Here is a 19781-nt window from a genome sequence, read left to right as displayed (position 1 = left end):
CATGCTCGTTCCACTATGTTGGACTTCAAGGAAAAGCACTGAGGGCTGTGAGGCCCCAGGAGGGGACAGACGCCAGTGGCTCCACAAAATGTCCAGTGCCCACCAGCCTCAGTTCCGTTCATGTAAACCAGCTGATTTGGTCTGGGCAAGCTCCAGTTCCCGGGCTGGGGAGAATGCATTTGTTCTGTTACTGATGGATGGAACAGATCTCTCCCCTGCCTGGTGCTGTCAGGGCCAAGTGCTGATCTGGCCTGAAGTGGGGGACACAGTGGGGTTCTGGAATCGGACAGGGAGCTGCAGCCTGGACTTCCGCTCGCCTGGGCATCAAGCAGGGGCATGGCAGGGAAGTAGCAGGCATGGCAGCCTCCACAGGACTTCTCAGAGCGTGGTCCACGGACCAGAGAACTGCACCTCTCCAGGAGAGGTCCTCATCCTCCCACCTCCACCCCAATTCCTAGGATGTGGAGCTCACCTCTGAGCCGGGCACCACGGGCCTTGGGCAGCCCTGACGTCCTTCTTCAAGATGTGTCTGCCCAGAAGCCCCTCCCACCCACCGCAGACCGTAAGTCCCCCCACCCAGAGACCGGAAGTCCCTCCCACACCACAGACCCTCGGCGCCTGGAGGGCAACTGGATCTCTCTGGCCCAAGCGGGTCCGCTGATGGTTTGCAGACTGTGATGCGCCTGTGAGCCCTCACCCTGCAGAGTCATAGTCCTAAGCTCCTCCATCCACTCCTCCCTTGTCATGATTTTAAAGCCCTTCACCAACCTTGTCATTCACCCCCCATGCTACAGTTCGCCCGGGTCCCTCTGAAAGCATGAGCCCCCCAGTGCAACTCCCTCCCCAGATTTCTCTGAGCAGAGCAAAGGACGTGGAACCATCATTTCTCAGTTGTTCATTTGTTCAACCCACGTCTATCCAATGCCTCCTATGTGCCAAGAGCTGGGCGCATGAGGCTCTCCCAGATGCCCTTCATGTATGTCGTCTACAATGGGGGAGTCTTATCAGAAGAAATTCCGGAGCTACAGCTGACATTTGTTTCCCCAAAAACCACGTGACCTCTGTACATCGCTACTCCCATATCCCTAGGGGTTTGTTCTGTAACAGCACGCCAGGTAGCAAGTATTCGGCAGAGCGGCGGAGGTGTCTGTCTCATTCCCGAATTATGGGGCTAACGCTCAATTCGACAATAAAGCAAAGAACACCAAAAACAGGGTGCAAAGGCCACACCCGAACAATCCCCACCCCCATCTTCCCCATCTATTAAAGTGCTTGGGCTGAACACAGAGACAGTGGCCAGCTGTCAGGAGGGAGGGAGAATTCAGGGTGTAATGCTGGATGCTTGCACATGTACTGTCTTCAACACAACCCCTGGGACTCTGACCTAAGTTCCTGGGTCACAGGGGACATTGAAAGAAATGGAACGAATGAAACTTGGGATTGTAATCCTGAAGGAAGAACAAGAATGACCTGTGTGTGGTAGCTGGGTCTGAGCTCTTAGACTTGGGAGGAGGCAGCTGCCCCCTCTTTTCATTGGACCACAGAGGAGACGAGGTCAACACCAGGAAGACAGGAAGAGAGACCTCAACGTGGCAGTGGCTCATCTCAAGGTCACATCAAAGCCAACCCACCCCAGCAGGACAGGAGCCCAACGGCACCACAGAGGCCCAGCCAGAAGAGCAAAGGACTCCAGACTGACAGCTAGCATGCAAAATTATGTCCCACCAAGGAGAATGTCTGAGTCCTCTTGGGACCCTTACCTTCCAGAGAAACGGAGGGCTGGGGCTGCAGAATTTGTGCAAGTGGGACTACAAGCCAGAGCCTGCTACTGTTGGGATCCACCGTCATCCACTGGCCCTAGCCAGCTGTGAGCTGGGGACACGGAAGTCACCACGGCCACCATTCAAGCCAGCGTCAGATCCGGAAGCAGCAGCAGAAAGCTGATCTGCAGCCACTGCGATTTCCCCATCTGCAAATGGAAAAAAGGTTCAAACCAACTGTTTCCACACTGGAGAAGTCAGATGCCTCCAAAACCAGCTCAAACTGGGCCGTACCAGTTTTGTTAAACATTTCAAGGAGTGACACGAAATTCTTCACACGACCCAAACATTTTATTTTAATCCACTTAAACTGTAAAATAGTATGTCATGATGGAAAAAGTATTGAACTGAGAGTGTTAAGGGTCTGGGTTCAAATTCCAGCTCTCCCACTGCCTAGCTGTGTCAGCTTGGTCAAGCTACTGAAACTTGAATTTTTGGGCTGTATAAACAAGACGATAAAAAGACAAAGACGCATGCTGTATACTCATTTTTGAATAACGTGACTGCTTTATGGAATAACTTTTCAACACTGGCAGAATTTTCTAACTTAAAAAATGTTTTGCTCTGTTCACAATGGAATGGACACTGAGGTCATACCCTTTTAAATTTAATCTGCGCTATTAACGTATTCTCCATCACATTCTTTTTTATTATAATTTTTTTTACTGAAGTATAGTTGATTTACAATGTTGTGCTAGTTTCTGCTGTACAGCAAAGTAATTCAGTTATATATACATTCTTTTTTATATATTCTTCTCCATTATGGTTTATCACAGGATACTGAATATAGTTCTTTCTGCTATACAATAGGACCTTGTTGTTTATCCACGCTATATATAAAAGCTTACAACTGCTAATCCCAACCTCCCACTCCATCCCTCCCCCATCCCCCTCCCCCTTGGCAACCACCAGTCTGTTCTCTATGTCCAGGATTCTCTTTCTGTTTCCTAGATAAGTTCATTTGTGTCCTATTTTAGATTCCACATGTAAGTGATATCATATGGTATTTGTCTTTCTCTTTCTGACTTACTTCACTTAGTATGATCACCTCTAGTTGCACTGCATCACATTCTTAAGTTCAGTCATTGAGGAATACAACAAAGCCTTGCTTTGTAGTGGTTAAAAAAAAAAAAAGGATGCTACCTAGCTCACACGTGAACACGTGCATAAGTAGTCCACAATCTATCAATGTTTATGTAATCATCAGTTATTCTCGTCACAGTGAGAGTTATACAAGCCACACGTGAGGGGGAGCTGCAATGCCCATGATCAGGGTCTCATGATCAAGACTCAGTCCTCAGAGGTCAGCCTAGCACACGAACGACTTGGTGATGGGGCTCATGGGCTGAGAGGGCAGAGGGGACCCCAGGCACCATCCTGTCCAAATGCCCCCCTTTCACAGATGGGGAATCTGGGGTCAGAGTGCTCAAAATTGCACGGTCAAGAGGCCTGACCTCTCCATCTCATCCCTGTTTTCTGGTCTGGGCTCCAGAAAGTAGCCCAGGGAATAGAAGAACGGGACTCCTTCACTGCCAGGCATGCCGCTGTTTTTCCCTTGGAGGAAGACAGTATCGTCTCATTTAAAACTGAATCCCACTGCTGCCTTGCCCCACGCTCTGCGGGTGTCCTTCCCGCCGCCTCCACCTCTCCCCCAAACTCGGCCCCCGGACGGGCTGCCCAGCGGCTGATCCTGCAGCACTTGCCCTTCCTCACCCCACCCTTGGCCTCTCTGCAGCATATGGCCTTCACCTCGACTCCCACTAGCACACACCCCAGATTGTTCCTTCCTCTCGTCCTCTTCCCACTCTGCTCTTTCCTTTATCCGTCTCTGAGCCCGCAAACATTCCCTGTGCCTGTCCTCAGTCCTCTATGCTTACCCCTCTCTCTCTCCTCTCGCATGAGCTAAGAAACCCGTCCCATGTCAGCAGCCGACTTGCAAGTCTACATCCCCACCCCTGACCCAGCTCCCAAGGGGCCCCTCAGAGGCCATGTCCTCCTGCCGTCTGAAAACCCATAACCTTCCTCCCTCCAGCCCAGCTCCTCCCATGCTGGCGACAATGCCCCAAAGTCACCCTAGACCTGTCCTGCCCCCTTACCCCACATCCAAGGAGCCCCAAGGTCCTGCAGGGCCTGCCTTCCTAACGGCCTTCGTATATATTGATTTCTTTCCATTCCTACTGTCGGTCAAGGTCCTCCAAAAATATAACTTTCCCATTGTCTCTCCCTCTTGGGAAACATTCAGAAACTCTCCACTCAAGGGTATATCATTCAGGACACGGTTGAAACCCATGAGGCTGCCATTCTGACGCCTTTCCAACCAACCCCAATCTGTTTTTCCACACTCACCTACTCCTCCCTAAACTCCTAACCTTAGCTCCACTGTCTGTTCAGTTGTGGGTTTGAATGTGTTTTGTAAAGGGATGCTTATTCTATTCCTTTCCCTAGAGATAACCGGAGCTTCATGGAAATTTCCATGTTTCAGGCAATGTTTGAACCATTTTACACCCATCAAATCGTGAAACCCTCACAGAAACCCTGGGAAACACATACCAGGAAACACATACAGTTGTCACCCAACCTAACAGAGGAGGAAACTGAGGCACAGAGAGGTTAAGAAGGTTGCCCAAGGCCACACAGCCAGCGAGTGGTGGAGTCACCATTCAGCCCTGTGCCACCTGGCTCCAGGGTCACTGACCCGAGAGTCCCATGTTGACAAACAAACCTGTTTGTGCAGAAGGGTACCTGCACCGCTCAGTATTTTAGCATTAACCAAGATTGGCACGGTGCTACACGGACTTTGGAGTGTCATTCCTGGAGGAAAGAACGTTTTCCCACTGACCTTCAGGCATGGGAGAGAATGATGAAACAGTAGTCATCCTGCCAATTAAAATTAAGTTCAATCACACCTAATAGAATGCCACCTCCAAGATAGCCATTAAAGCCACTGGCCTCCCGGGCTGACGGGGTTCGGCATATATCACCATTACGCGTCCCCCTAACGGCCATGGTGTCCGAGGAGCAGGAAGGCCTGGGGGGACTCTGAGGGACGCTTGGGTCTGCCCCACAGCTGTCGCCCAGAGGAGATGGGCCTGCTGCCGGATCCCACGATGGAGACGATTGTATTTCAGTGTGGAGGAGACTTGATGGAAGGTGAAACCCTACGTAAGACACAGAGACCTTGACCCGCTCAAGATGAAATCCGGCCCTGGCAGAGTGGCCTTGCCTCGTAAGCGGGCAGGACACCGGGCCCTGCCATTCACGGCTACACGACGGCAGCGCCCTTCTCCAGGGCATGGGGCTCCCAGCCTGGCTGCAGTGCCCAGCTCAGCACCCCGGAGGGTCTAGCTCCCCTCCTGGGTCCTCCGGCCCCCAGGAGGCACTCACTCTGCCTCAGACTCAATTCCTCTAACGTTCTGGGACCGAGAACCTTCACAGGCACGATGAGATGAGGTTGTTGTTTTCATCTCCCTTTTAACAGATGGGGACAAACAAGACTCGGGGAGGTGAAGGGAGTAGGTAGGAGTAACTAGGGCATGGGGAGGAGCTGGGATGGGGCCCTCCCCAGACCATGCCATCCTGTTCCTTGAGCACCGCCACAAGCATTGTTTCTTTAGTGTCTGTACTTTGGCCCATAAAGCAAATGGTATTATAGTAAGTCTCCTACGTACGAATGGGTTCCGTTCCAAGAGCGCGTTTGTTAAGTCCAACAAAGTTAGCCTAAGTACCCAACTAACACAATCGGCTATCCAGGACTGTACTGTAATAGGTTTCTAATACTTTTCACACAAAATAATACATAAAAAACAAACACAAAGAATAAAACATTTTTAATCTTATAGTACAGTACCTTGAAAAGTACAGTAGTCCAGTACAATAGTTGGCATACAGGGGCTGGCATCGAGTGAACAGGCAAGACATAAAGATACTGTACTGCTGTACTCTCCACAGTACTGTACAGTAAAGTACACAAAAGCACAACCACTTGCAGAGGACGCACGCACATGACGACATACACCAGACATGTGAACTGACTTCCGTGATTGGACATGCGAATGCACGTTCGCATCTTTGGAAGTGCAAAACTTGAAGCTTCGCGTGTAGGGGACTTACTGAATTCCCACTTAATACGTGGGAAAACTGAGGCCCCACTGGGCTGAAGGAAATTGCCCCAAGTGTACCTCTACCGAGTGGTGGAGCTGGGTGCGGGCCCGGACTCTGCCCCTGAGCACAGTGCCCTTTTCATGCCGTGTTGCAGCAGCCGTGGCTGGCCCCCCTCTGGCCTGGAGCCCCATCCTCACCCACCAGCACCAGCCTCGTCTGACGTGGGCCATGGTCTAGACCTGCCCTTGTTTGCTCCTCCCTGGCTTTGCCTTGGACTCAACTTCTCCCTGGGCCCGGAGGCCTGTCCTCCCTAAGCCCTCGCAATGTGGCTCAGCTCAACCTCCTTCATGCCCAGTGCCACCTGCTTCCCTGTCCGAACCTGCCCCCACTACACTGACTGGCCACCCCCCTGGTCCTCTGTCTGCTTGCCCTGTGGACCCTGCCTGGCTCTTTCAGCCAAACCAGACTCCAGGTCCCTGGTCTGTCCTCATTGGGCAACACTGTCGCCTCCACGCCCCAGCAGACAAGATCCCACTCTTGCCACCAATTCCCAGGCAAGTCAGCTTGTGACAGGAGCTTTGCTTTGCACACTCTGGGGTCAGTTTTGACCTGCCCCAGCAGGTAGCGGTTTGCCACACTCTGAATCCCCTGCAATGGCCTTTGGGAAAGTGTGGCATCACTGAATTCAGAGAGATTTTCAACTTTCAATTATTTTCAGGAGGCTTTGTCTCCAAAACCCTCTCTTTCCCATCCCTGTCCTACCAAATGGGTCCAGTCTAGCAGAGGCAGCCCAACTCCTCAGGGTTTCTGGGACCCCGTACACACTGATCAATTCTTCCTGGCTGTACAAGGAGAAGGCCAGTCCCGGCCAGTCCATTGCTTTCCTAACTGCTCAGTCCAGGCCAACTGTGCTGCCCTCAAAGATATGCCAACATGCTGTCCTCACCCCAAATAAGACAAGCCAAGGTGAAAGGTAAGCTTGATTTCAAGCAAAAGTCCCTATAATATTAGTTAACATTCACTTCGGTGCCAAGCACTGTTTTGAGCCTTTTACCTGGATTGACTCCTGAGTCCTTCTTATGAAAAAGTTGCATTATTACCCAATTTACAACTAGGAAAGCCAAGGCAAAAGGAGCTCAGTAACTTGTCCAGAGTAAGTAATTCCTGGAGCCTGGGTTCAAACCCAGAGAGTCTGACGTGAGATCTAAATCTTAGGCGCCACCTCTCGTGTATGAAATATAATCATGGTGCTGAGGAGAGAGTAGACTTTGGGGTCAGAATTCTGGTTTTGCTCCTTATTCTGTGACACTGGCAAGTTATTTAACCTCTCAGAATATTGGTTCCCTCATGTGTTAAAAACTGGGCTAATAATGAATGTAGCTGACAGAGTTAATGAAAATTAAATAGAATGGTGTGTGGAAGTTTCTAGAATAATGTCTGAGATGTAGTAGGTGCTGGGTCATTTTTCATTTCCTTATTTCCTCTAATGAAGAAAGTCTTCGAAGTGAAGGACCTACTGCTATAGGGATCACTTGAGCGCCAAATACTTCACAGTCAAGGGGTTTTAAGAGAGGTCATGGATCTGTTCTAGGGGAACACTTCTAATTGTTTTAGAGATTTTTAAAAATCATCTGAGGTGGAGAAGAAAAATTTTGGTCTTCCTCAAGATCGTGGTTGGATTAACCATATGTATATATAACCAAATGTATCCATTATATATATATATATTTCAAGTATATATATATATATATATATTTCAAGTATATATAATAAACCATAGTTTTCTTATAATATATAAACCATCAAATAATTTTATCTGGTCAGTAGTCTGGTGTTTCTAGTATGTCAGTAAGCCAATATTAAACAGTCTGCATTAACTTTAGGAAGAGGAACTTTTCTATTCTCTGAGACAGGGTTTCCAGTCTCTGGAAATGCCACGGGGATGCTGTGAAGGGGCCATGGGTGATCCTGACCACATGTGGGCCAGGCCTAACCCTTTTTTCCCAAATGCAGCAACTGTGTACTCCCTGAACACTCCGGGCCCAGTCCTTCCATGACTGGCACAAATGAGAGTTTTTGTTTTTGTTCTGTTTTTTAGTTCCTTAATAGAGGGGTGGGTGTTACGTGGGCATGGAATAAAGTCATGGTGCTGAAATGCTTCTCAGAGAATCTGTGACCATAATTCTAATTCCTCTCCCCCTACCTTGGATAAATCATTTAACCTCCCTGAGGCCTTTTGACAAAAAATTATTTGTGAAATATGAATTACACAGTGTCTCTGAAAATACACAGTAAATGCAATTTCCCATTCCACATGCTATTCTCTCTCCTTGGCATACATCTGCAGTGTTCTTCCCTCTTCCCCTTCCCTTTCTTCCAGAAAATTCCTATGTGTCTTTCAAGACTTAGCATAGAAGCTACCTCTTCCAGAAAGCCCTCCAGTCTGAGATGGGCATCTTTCTCTCTCTTCCATGGTGCCTGGGCTCCCTTCCACCATGGCACTGATGGCCTGTCTCTTTCATTAAACAGTGAACTCCTTCCCAACAAAGTGGATCTGGACCACGCTTGGACCCCCAGAACCTAGGAAGACAGGGCCTGGCACATGGCAGATTCTCAGAAAACCTTGCTGAACAACTAAATCATAAAGTTAAATTCCATAATCCAAGCTGGATTTTCTCATTCGCTTGCAATATGGTATATCAATGACATCTCTAGAAATAAACAAGTCAGAGGTTGTGAGATCAGAGAGTTGGGTCAGAAAGCAGGGCAAGGGGCGGGAGGGGTCACCACCCCAACATGCCAGGCCCTTGGCTCCAAGTAACCTCACTATATGACACAGCAACACAGGGAGGGGAGGACACCCTTTCTGCCCCTTGCCAAGCTATAAAAAGTGGTGGCAGGAAAGCATGTCCTAATTTGCCCCCTCAGATCATGCCACCTTGTGGAATCTAACCATGAGAATATTGATAAATCCCAGAACAAAGCTGGAGCCAGAACTGTAGAGTCATCCTGGGTCTTAAAGGTCATCTGGTCTACCCTTTGCTCTGTGCACAAATATCTCTGGATCCAACCAGTCATCCCCCAGTCACGGGGGTTGGGGGGGAGGTTCAAAATCTCAAGACTTTAAGTTTTAAGTTGGCAAAGAGAAAAAAATTCACTCCATGATTCCTCCAGGTTTTCGAGAATCAATAGAACCCTTATTATGCACAATGCACTACCTTGGGAACCATGAGAAATGCAAAGATGAAGGAGATATGTCGCACCTGCCCTCAAAACGCTCATGATGCAGAAGGAGCAAAAAGGCCAGTTCAGCTGCGGACACAATTATAAGGGCAGCTCCGACTTTCTCTTTCCCCGAAATCGCAGGGGTGGTAAGTCCCTCTCCCTGGAGGGCTCCATAATTGGATGCATCCTTCATCCACTGCCCCCATCCCGTTGGCCTGGGCTCTTACCAGTGACAGGCCCTGGGCCCAGGTGCTATTGTAAAAGCATGAGGACACTGAAAGACCGACATCCAGACAGGCTCCCGGTCTCCCCTCTCCGTCCGGAAGGGTTTCTCTGCCCAAGCACAGCAGGGGTTTGCCCCTTCTGATTTTGTAAACTCTCTCAAAAAAGGTTATCAGTCGGGTAGAAATGCATTATAAGACACTCGGACCTTAGCCATTGTCCTGGTGGGCAGCGTAGTGGAGAGAACATCCCCTCGGCAGGTACTGGGAAATGAATCCACCCCTCGAGGGCCGAGGGCTTTGGGCCCAACCACTCCTCAAGTTCCTCACCCCTCCAATGATAAGACGCCCCATCCACCCTGGCCCTGTTGGGTGGGATTTTCCCAACAAATTGTGGATCTTATGAAAGAGTTTTTGAAAAGTATGAAACCCTGGGAAAATGTGAGGGATTGTGTTGACTCCAGTTTGGGTCTCCAAACCAGACCCCCCGTTCATCCTTCTGTTGTCTTGGGAAAAACCCAGGACCCCCCCGCCCCACTGGCCAACCGCTCCTCAGGCAGAATCACTGGGGCTTTTTCTCTTACCTTTGGGGAGTATGTGGCCGCCTTGCCATGGGAAAGCCCACGGGATAAGCTACTTGGCTCTCACGGCTTCTAGGTGGGTGACCACGTGTTCCCTTTACCCAGACCGTTTCAGTTTATTCCTGTTACCCAGAATAATTATTAATAGCACCTCCTTTTTTATTTTTTTATTTTTTAGCCACGCCTTGCAGCATGTGGGATCTTAGTTCCCCGAACAGGGATCGAACCCGCGCCCCCTGCATTGGAAGCGTGGAGTCTTAACCATTGGACCACCGGGGAAGTCCCAATAGCACCTCCTTTTATTCTCAACAAAGCATCCCAGCTTGTGCGACAAAGTATATGGTCACTGTCCCTCCGGGCCAAGTGGTACCTCTACAGCCAAGCTGGGTTGAGACATCATCTACTGCAGATGTTACCCCCATTTCACTGCTGCCAGAGGGCACGTGGCTTTCAAGGAAGACCAGAGGGTGCCGGGCCCAGACGTGCTGACCAGCCTCCTCAGGGCGGGGACGCAGCCCTGTTCCGCAGCCCTCACGGGACACGTTCCTTCCTCTCCAGTTCCTCGCTCATCCAGCTCCATCCTGAAAGCTCAACCCTGCCAGTACCAGCACCGCCCACCCCTAACCCAGAGCTGCCCCCGGCTGGGGCTCCCGAGGCCTCGGAGCGGCTTCCGTCGGTCCGAGAAGCACAGGGAGAGCCAAGGACATTTTGTGCCGAATGGATTGAAACTCCTTATCCCCTTGGGCTGATTGTTCTCGGCTGTTAGCACATCATGACAAGAGAAACTTGAAAGAAGGCTTGGGATGCCACAGATAGTTGAACTGATGATGTTTTGACATATTTCCCGCCCCCCACCCCAGCCAGCAGTCCTGTGGTTTTTCTTATTGGGTTGGAAAGAAAACAAATGCCTTCTGGAGCACACTTCATGTTGACAACGATTTATAATTATGTCACTTCCACCCCTGTGTGCCTGAGAGGAGCATCACGGAACAAGCGCTGGTCCCATCTTACAGATGGTGAAACTAAGTTCAGATCAGGAAAGAGACGCTGGTCTTTCACTTGACCTAGCCAAGCAGGCTTCTCTCTCTCTCTCACACACACACACACACACACACACACACACTCAACTGCTCCCCAGGGGACCTCATATGGTTTCCCTGCTCTTGTTTTACTCATGATTCTTTCCTACTTCCTGGCTATAAATATACCAAGGTCAAACACGTCTCTTGGTTTCACTCCATCAGCCAAAGAAACAGTTAGTTACTCAGAAGCAGACAGCAGGCAGCAGCCACAAAGGGCGAAGCAGCAGATCTGCTCAGTCCAGGACAGAGGGGGCATTTCCGTCGTGTTTGGCTTTTCAGATGTAGCCGCCAGAGTTCCGTCTGGGAAGGCCAAGGCCCGTCACACACTCTTGTGCCCCTGCAGGCTTGGGCTAGGCAAGCAAGGGTGGAAAAATCACTCTCAGTTTGAATCCCACCTAAACCAAGACTGGCTAAGGCGAGGCCCCTTCATGGCCAACCACTGACCCAGCTGGGAAAACCTACCCCCAGCCTCTTCGGATGGGGATTCAAGGCCACGCCCCGGAGAAGCTCTTCTCCTAAATACCACTGTCTTCCTCTTTACTCGCTTTCAGGGTAAATTCTTCCTACGTGTCTCAGAGACTTTGAGTCAATGTTTCGTTTCTTAGGAATTTATTATTATTTGTAATATAATTATTATCCATAATATATTTATGTTATTTATCATATAATTTTTTTATTATTCTTTTATTATCATTCCTTTATTACTGTTAATTAAAATACAACTCTAGTAGTAATATTATTATATAGTAGTATTATTAGCAAGTACTAAGGTACTGGGTGCTTGCTCTGTAACTGGTGCCCTGCACGCACGAGTACATATGATCTTCTCGACAGACCTAAAGGGCAGGTAATCCTAGCAGTAGTACCATTATCATCATCATCACACAGATGAGCAGACGGTGGCCCAGAAGGTTAACTCACACAGCTACTAAGTGACAGAGCCACGATCTGAACTCAGGTTAACTGACTCCGAGTTCCAAATTATCTACTACGATGTTCCCCCGCTCCTGCCCTATAACAGACCATCGACTCCAGAGTTTCCCAAATGGAACACCATGGCCAACAGATGCTGAGGGCTGCTCCTCGACCTAAAGGGGGTGAGAGAGGGGGATTCTGGAACAAGTAAGTTTAAGAAATATTTATATCTATGGTTCTCACACTTTTTGGTCTCAGGAATTCTTTACACCCTTAAACATCTCTATCATCAAGTGCTCCGAAGAGCTTTTGCTTATGTGCACTGCGTCTTTCAACATTTAAACCGAAAAAAATTTAATATTTATGAATTCACTTAAAAATAACGATAATCAACTTACTACATACTTATGTAACTACCATATTTTTATAAAAGATGACTATTTCCCTGAAAAGCAAAAAGTTAGTAAGAAGAGTGGCTGTAGTTTACATTTTTCTGTGTCTAGCTTTCATCCAGCGTTAGAGCTCAGTTCTCATTTCTGCTTCTGAACTCGGTCTGTTGCGCCATCACGAAGCCTGAGGCAAACTCCACTGGACGCGCAAGAGAAAGGGAGAGTAAAAAAGGCACATGATGCCTCAGCGGTGTCTGGAAAACAGTCTTGGCTACCCTGAGGAAGAGGATACTCCCTCAGTGCGGTCAGGAGCCCTGGAAACGGTCAAGGGGAGAAAGTCAGGTTCTGAGTTACACTTTAGGAAGTTCCCTTGGATGCCGCATGGAGGAGAGAGAGAGGAAGGGCAAGCACGGAAGCAGAGGGACCGGTGAGGATACTGTCGCAAGCGTTAGGACAGAGATGGTCATGGCCTGGACGAGGATGCTGGCAGAGCAACAGCTGAGTTGCTGGAATGCTGAGGAGAGGTGCGGAGGACAGGGAAGCCTCCTGGGCCACAATCAGAGGGGCCTGATGCTGGCAAAGGACTTGGGGGAGACATTTCTCCCTGAATACATGGCCGGCCTTGCCCTGCGCTGGCCTGGGCTATGCCCAAGGCTTAGACAGCGGTGGGTTGGCCTGGGCCAGGGAGAAGGGCCTGCCCTTTTCTGAGCAACAGCAGGACAAGCCAGGGCTCCCCTCCGTGCAGTAGGCTAAGGCCGTGAAGAATGCGGTCATGGTGGTCCCCAGGCACACCCTGGATGCGGGAGCTGGCACAGCCATAGGCACACAGGGGTCCCAAAGCCAGAAACCAGCACCTACACAGACCCTGCATAGGGAGCCTGCTTTCCCCAGCCCAAGAAACTTAACATAGTTAATGCCTGCACTGACCTGTGGCTTCCTGCTGGCTTGCCCTAGTGCTCCAACCACTGCCACCAGCCACCCCAGGTCCCTTCATGGTCCCACAGCAGTCTGTATCTGTGGTCATTGCCCACGTGGTAGTGGACTGCATTCTCAGCCTCAATCTTCCCTTCCTGTGTCTGTAGCCCAGCCATGGAAGAGTGCTCTTCCCCACCCCTTGGCTTTAGGCTTGGCCATGTGACTTGCACTGGCCATGAGCATTTGGACAGAAGGACCAAGTGGCAGGCCCAAGCCCGGGCCTCGAGAGTCTTGCATGTTTCCACTTGCTCACTTGTATCTCTGTCATCATCAGAAGAAGAGTCTACTGCCAGGTCATTGCTGCCTCTTAGGCTGGGACCTGGGATGAACAACCATGGAAAGGGATCAGCCCAGCCAATGCCCACAGACCTACAGCCTGAACCTGAGTCACCCCAGTTGACCCACAAATCCATGAATATAAATATTGTTGTGTGCTGCTGGGATTTTTGTAGTTATTTGTTACACAGCAAGAGCTAGCCAATACACATCCGTTTCCTTACGTCTAGTCTCTTTAAGACTATGAGTTATATGAAGGTTGCAACCACGTTTATTTTTATCTTGTTTCCCAAGAGCCTAGCACACAGCAATTTTTTAAATAAATGTCTTTTGAACATGGGAAGGAATGCACAGATGAACACCTAGACTAGTCCAGTAACCGGGTCAGACTTCTGGGAATCTTCTGACCCAAGGATGATCACGGAACAGACCAAAGATTACCCACTAGGTACCCCCAGCACAGACACACACACACACTCAAGCCTGGGCTAGCATTAGGCCAGCCCTCAAGACAGGCAATTGGACAGGTAACACCCTTTGGGATTGTATTTAACTATCCCTTGACTGAACTGGTGTCCTCGGCTACCCTCTCATACTTCAGAGACAGCCTCTCCTGGAGGCAAGCCCTGGTGATCTGCTAGCCATTCTGCGCCCCAAACTGCCCTCACTCTCTGGCAAAGGACTCCACACCCATGCACCTGCCCCATGATGTTATGGACTGAATGTTTGTGTCCTCCCCAAAGTTCATATGCTGAAACCCTAACACCCATTGTGATGGTATTTGGAGGTGGGGCCTTTGGGGGGTGATTAGGTCATGAGGATGGAGCCCTCATGAATGAGATTAGTGTCCTTATAAGAACAGACACAGGGGTTTGCCTCCTCTCTCTGCCATAAGAGAAAACAGCAAGAAGACAGTCATCTGTGAGCCAGCAAATGGCTCCTCAACAGACACTGAATCTGCTGACATCTTGATCTTGGATTTCCCAACCTCCAGAACTGTGAGATATAAATTTCTGTTGTTTAAGCCACCCAGTCTACTGTAATTTTTTATAAATGACAGCCTGAAGGGACTAAGACCCATGGGATGGCAAGTATTCCAAGAGGATCACATTGGTCAAAACAAAAGGAGGTGAGGCGACCAGGTGAGGCCCTGATGAGCAGCAGAGGGAGGCTGAACCAGCAGCAGATCCAACATCCTCAGCTCTCCCAGACTTGAGAGCTCTGGGGGTGGGGGTGGGGGTAGTGGGGGCATCAGCGCTGCTCAGGGACTTGACAAGAGACCCCATAGCCTAGGGGGTTGTGATGTGGGACATGGGGCCCTGAAAGGGACAGGCTAAGTGGAGTGGAAGTGGGACGATGGAACCTGCAGATGACTGACTACCCTTGGTTTGGGCCACACACCTCAGTGAGTGCAAGAAACGCTCCACTGAGGGTCAGCGGCCCAAACCAAGGGCAGGGTGGGTGGGCCCTGACTGAGACAAGGGCTCCTTTCTCTATCCCACTGCCTGTGACCTGCCATATGTCCACTTACAAAGAAGAGCAGAAGGGGAGATGGAGAGCCCAGCTTTGCCTGGAATGTTCAACGTTATCCGTGCTCACGGAATTTGTAAGATCCCACCTCTTCAGGGGAAAGCCCCATGTCCTGAACCTCCGTGGACCTTGGTGGTGAGGCAACATTGACCGTGAAATAATCCCACTATTTTGGGAAACTAGTTTGGGGGAACACATATAAATTATGTCTCTATCACTTGAAAGGCAACTCTAGACCTTTTAAAGGAGGTTGCGAAATAACCCTTAGCAGTTCCCTCCTCGTCTGGAACTTGTATCTCTATTTTAAGCAAATGAGCAGCCCCATGTCTAATGCGGATCCATGAAGGTGGAGCTGACTGGTCTCGACTTACGAATGAGTCCGGTGGTTGAGTGCAGTACGGCTTCCCAGCACTGCTGGGAACCGAGGGACCCAAAGCATCATCTTCTGAGCCGGCCCAGAGAGGTGCTGAACTGAGCTGACCATCTCACACAGACACAGCTGAGAAACGCAGACACCGTCCCACCCTGGAAGCAGAAACGAGGACCTCTGCATTCAGTGTGAGTGAGAAGAAGATGCTACCCACAGCCCTACTGCTCGACAGAAATGCTTTTGGTTTCAGTTTTAGCTAATGATCCAGCACAAGTGAGGTTCCTTGGCGGCTGTCGGGCTCCACACATTCACCAAGAACCCGGAGGTCACGCTAAACTCAGAAAATGTTCCCTCGTGCTTTGGTTATGTTTTGATTCTGAGTTTCGAAAGCTGGGAACCAAATGACTTCGTGAAGGGGTAACAGCCAAGCCTCTATTATCCATGAGCTTGTCGTCGGTTCAAGGGACGCTACATGGGTGAAGTCATGCACAGAAGATGTGTTAGGAAGGATGTCGCCCACTGTGAAAACAGCGCGGTCCATCCCTCGGGGGCCAGCACGGTAAATGGGACTGAAGAGCAGGCTGGCATTCTGATTGAAAGCTCCAGTGACTTGCAGGTAATGTTTCAAGGATGCTCGGAGCACAGGAGACAAAGGAAGAAGCCAGAGGACAGAGATTAAGCTGTTTGCTTCTCTTCACTTTTGGCCTCGACCTTCTCTGCTACACAAAAGGGCAGATAGTACTACCAAAAAGGGGCGGTGGCGTTATTGGGGGTCCTGTGCCCTATGGCCACAGGCTAGGCCTGGTCCAAAATAATTTACATGCTAGATAGAGCATGTTCCACGACACATCTATTTTTTCAGACTTCTATTAAATGAAACAAAATATTTATTAACTGTTCAATCTGATCAAAAAATTGAGTAGCTGTGTGAGGCTTAGTCCAGATTCTCAAAGAGTTTCAAACAAAGCAAACCCACATAAACGAGCGTGGAGCGAGCAGAGGCCACCGGCTTGAGCAGCTGATGCAAAGGTAAATCAGAGACATGCTGTCTGGGGGCCTGGGGCAAGTGGCTTGCTCTGTCTGGGCCTCAGCATGAAGAAATCGAAGCCCCATCTAGCCATCAGACACCATGGCTCTAACATCCCAAGCCAGCTGGGAGTGATACAGGCCAGGCACACACGTGACCTCTGGGGCAGCCCCACACTGGCACCAAGAGACAGGCCTGGGTCAGATCCCTGGGCTGGACCAGAGGGGATTTCCTGCAAGGGAGCCATGGGTGCAGGAGGGCGGAGAGAAAGCGGTGCTCATTAGGTAGAAGGCTCCTCCCCCCAGCAGCAGGGGTGAGAGAAAAGGGAGGTGCTCGGAAGAAAAGAAGAGCAGAGAAAAAGAAAAGGCGAGGGGGGGCAGGTACGGAGAGGGATTGAAAACCCTCTAAAAGCGCTAGGCTCTCACGAAACCAGGAAACAGAAGCCAGAATTGACTCACCACCGGGCTGAACCTTTGACCAAACTCAAGGTTCACTCAACTGCACCAGATGCGTTGTAATGATGTCTTTTCTCTGGGCTGTGTTTTAGCTGATGCTCAGGACAACCCTGCAAGATAAAGCAGGGGTTGTTCCCCTGTTTCATAGACGGTGAACTCTGAGCCATGGCAGCCAGGGGCTTGCCCACAGTTGGCCGCCAACGGTCCAGTTGCCATTAGACAGCCTACATCCTCACCATGGGACCCGAGGGCCCCATTTGAAACTGAATCCAAAAATACAGATTTCTCAGAGTCTGAAGATTTTCTAAAACTACTGAACCAAGACATCAAAATACTCTCCAAACAGAATTGTCCTTTCATCCATTTCTGGTACCTTCTATAGAGAGCACACCACCAGATAGCCCTTTGCCTGTGGGTAGGGGCAGGCACCCGAGGTCAGACGGAATTTAAAAAGCCCCTCGTCAATCCATGCAGGGAGGTCGGCCCTCCACCAGTCTAGAATCCCCGCTGCTGAAAGGTCTTTTTTCAAACCCAGGGTAGAAAATAAATTAGGTCTACAGGAATGTTGAACTTCAAGGCGGGATAAACAGACTCACTCACTCAGCTGAGACTCTTCACTTGGGAACTACATACAAGCTGAGGATGCACCAATGGTCCCAAGCAGGGATGACTCGGGGGCACAGACTGTGGACCAAAAGGAACCTTAAAGAGCATCGAATCCAAACCACCCCTTCACTTTGGGAAGGAGGAAACTCGAATGATTTTCTCAAGGTCATAGAGCTTGTATTCAAGTTCATTGCCAGCCTGCCTCTTCCACACTCCAGGCCCTGGCCTTCCCCTTCTGGGGCGTAAGAAAAGCCAGCTCGGGCTTCCCTGGTGGCGCAGTGGTTGAGAGTCCGCCTGCCGATGCAGGGGACACGGGCTCGTGCCCCGGTCCGGGAAGATCCCACGTGCCGCGGAGCGGCTGGGCCCGTGAGCCATGGCCGCTGAGCCTGCGCGTCCGGAGCCTGTGCTCTGCAACGGGAGAGGCCACAACGGTGAGAGGCCCACGTACCACCAAAAAAAAAAAAAAAAAAAAAAAAAAAGCCAGCTCTTCTTGCTCTTGGCACTTGCTCTGAGGCCAGGAGGAGACACAGCCGTCAGCGGAGCCCCGTCGCTGTGGCCGCCACATTCCATCCTCGAGGGCAAGGACTGAGGGGTCCCGCGGGAAGCAGGGCTTGGGGAGGGGTGCCGGGGAGGAAGCTCCCTGGGAAGTGAGCGCAGATGCGGGTGGTACATGCAGAGGAGGCTCGATGCAAGGAAGAGCTACTTCCTCTGAGGAGATGCAGCCGCTGCACACACAGGAGCGACGACGATGCCGTTCCACTTCTACAGAAACAGGCGAAACTAATCAAAGGTGGTGGAAATCAGAAAAGTGGGGACCGTAGGGCGGACGGCAGGGCTCTTCCCTGGAAAGGAGTACGAAGAAACTTGCTGGGACGGGGGAGATAGTCTCTGTCTTGATCTGGGAGGTGGTTGCGTGGGCAGATGCAAAGGCTGGGCCATTTTAGAAGGGATTCAGGACGGCGGGACGGGTCCCAGCACCCACTGGAGAATTTCCTAGTGTGGAGAAATATCCGTGCTCTCTCGGGATAAGGGGGCGAAGGGATAAATTGGGAGACTGGTATTGACATAGACACACTACTCTATACAAAATAGATAATCAACAAGGACCTACTATAGAGCACAGGGAACTCTACTCAGTACTCTCTAATGGCCTACATGGGAAAAGAATCTAAAAAAAGAGAGAGTGGATATATGTATCTGTGTAACTGATTCACTCTGCTGTACACCTGAAACTAATACAACATTGGAAATCAACTAGACTCCAATAAAATTTTTTTAAAAAATCAACCCTAAATAAATAAATACATAAATAAATAAATAAATTTTAAAAAGGGATTTGGGCATCGGGAGAGGGCTGATGGCTTTCAGGGATCCCGTGGCCACACCCTCGCACAGCTCCTGATGACCTCTGCCCACGCTGGGGTCTGTCTCCCTGTGGCCTCCTGGGGACCGTGGTTTTGCCCCAGCCTCCCTCAGACCTCACAAACACCGTGGCTCCAAGTGACACCTCCAGACCCCTCCCCTGCCCCTTGCCCTGTCCCGTCCCCAAACCTTCCCTAGATCCACCATCTGCCCCAAGCCTCCTCTCAGTGTTTCAGAATTTCCCTCGCTCTGTGGCCCTCTCTTGCTCTGGACCCTCACCCAGGCAGCGGCCCCTCTCCCCTATCATATGTCCTGGGCTCCTAAGTCCCCAGTGCAGACCTGAAGTCTCCATGCCTTCTGAGATGAGGCCAATTCGGGCTGGCCTGACACTTTCTCACAGGGAACCTCAGGGGTGTCCTGATAGGAACTCATAAACCCAGTCCCATAGCTACACGACAAAACTCTCTGTGTAGACATGCTTTCTCAGACTTAAAATTACACGCTGCCCACACATCCCAAATTCTGCATTGAAAACCATTGGTCAAATGTCCTTGTCCCAAAAAGGAAAGTTATAAACCCTGTTGCTCAGTTTGGTGACATAAGTGAACATAGGTTCAAAAAATTCAGCCCCAAGGTTGCATGGTTTGGGAGTATGACTGTGATCAAGGATTTACGTGATGAAGCTGCAGTGGAAGGGCTGGCAAAGAACAAATATGGCGGCAGGAATAAGTCCAGAATCCAAGAAGGCACACAAACTCAGTGACATCAGTCCCTCCAGAAGGCTGCCTCCACGACTCGGATAAGACAGGCCCCCTATCTGAGCCCCTCTCAGGCAGCATGCCTCTG

At 50.2% G+C, this 19781-nt stretch overlaps 1 protein-coding gene across 1 annotated transcript in view; it reads right to left on the bottom strand.

Moving 5' to 3' along the window:
• LOC307175048 (uncharacterized protein) overlaps window positions 1-19781 on the bottom strand; it is a 310959-nt gene that overhangs the window by 105466 nt on the left and 185712 nt on the right. The window contains exon 2 of the mRNA XM_079899857.1: window positions 1761-1969. Within this exon, the coding sequence (XP_079755983.1) occupies window positions 1761-1848 (88 nt within the window). The 5' untranslated portion in view covers window positions 1849-1969. The remainder of the gene's footprint in view (window positions 1-1760; window positions 1970-19781) is intronic.

This window comes from Stenella coeruleoalba, assembly GCF_951394435.1.
Source record: "Stenella coeruleoalba genome assembly, chromosome: 16".
NCBI lineage: Eukaryota > Metazoa > Chordata > Mammalia > Artiodactyla > Delphinidae > Stenella > Stenella coeruleoalba.
Note: the sequence above shows the minus strand (reverse complement) of the source record. Positions and strands in the feature narration are given on the sequence as shown.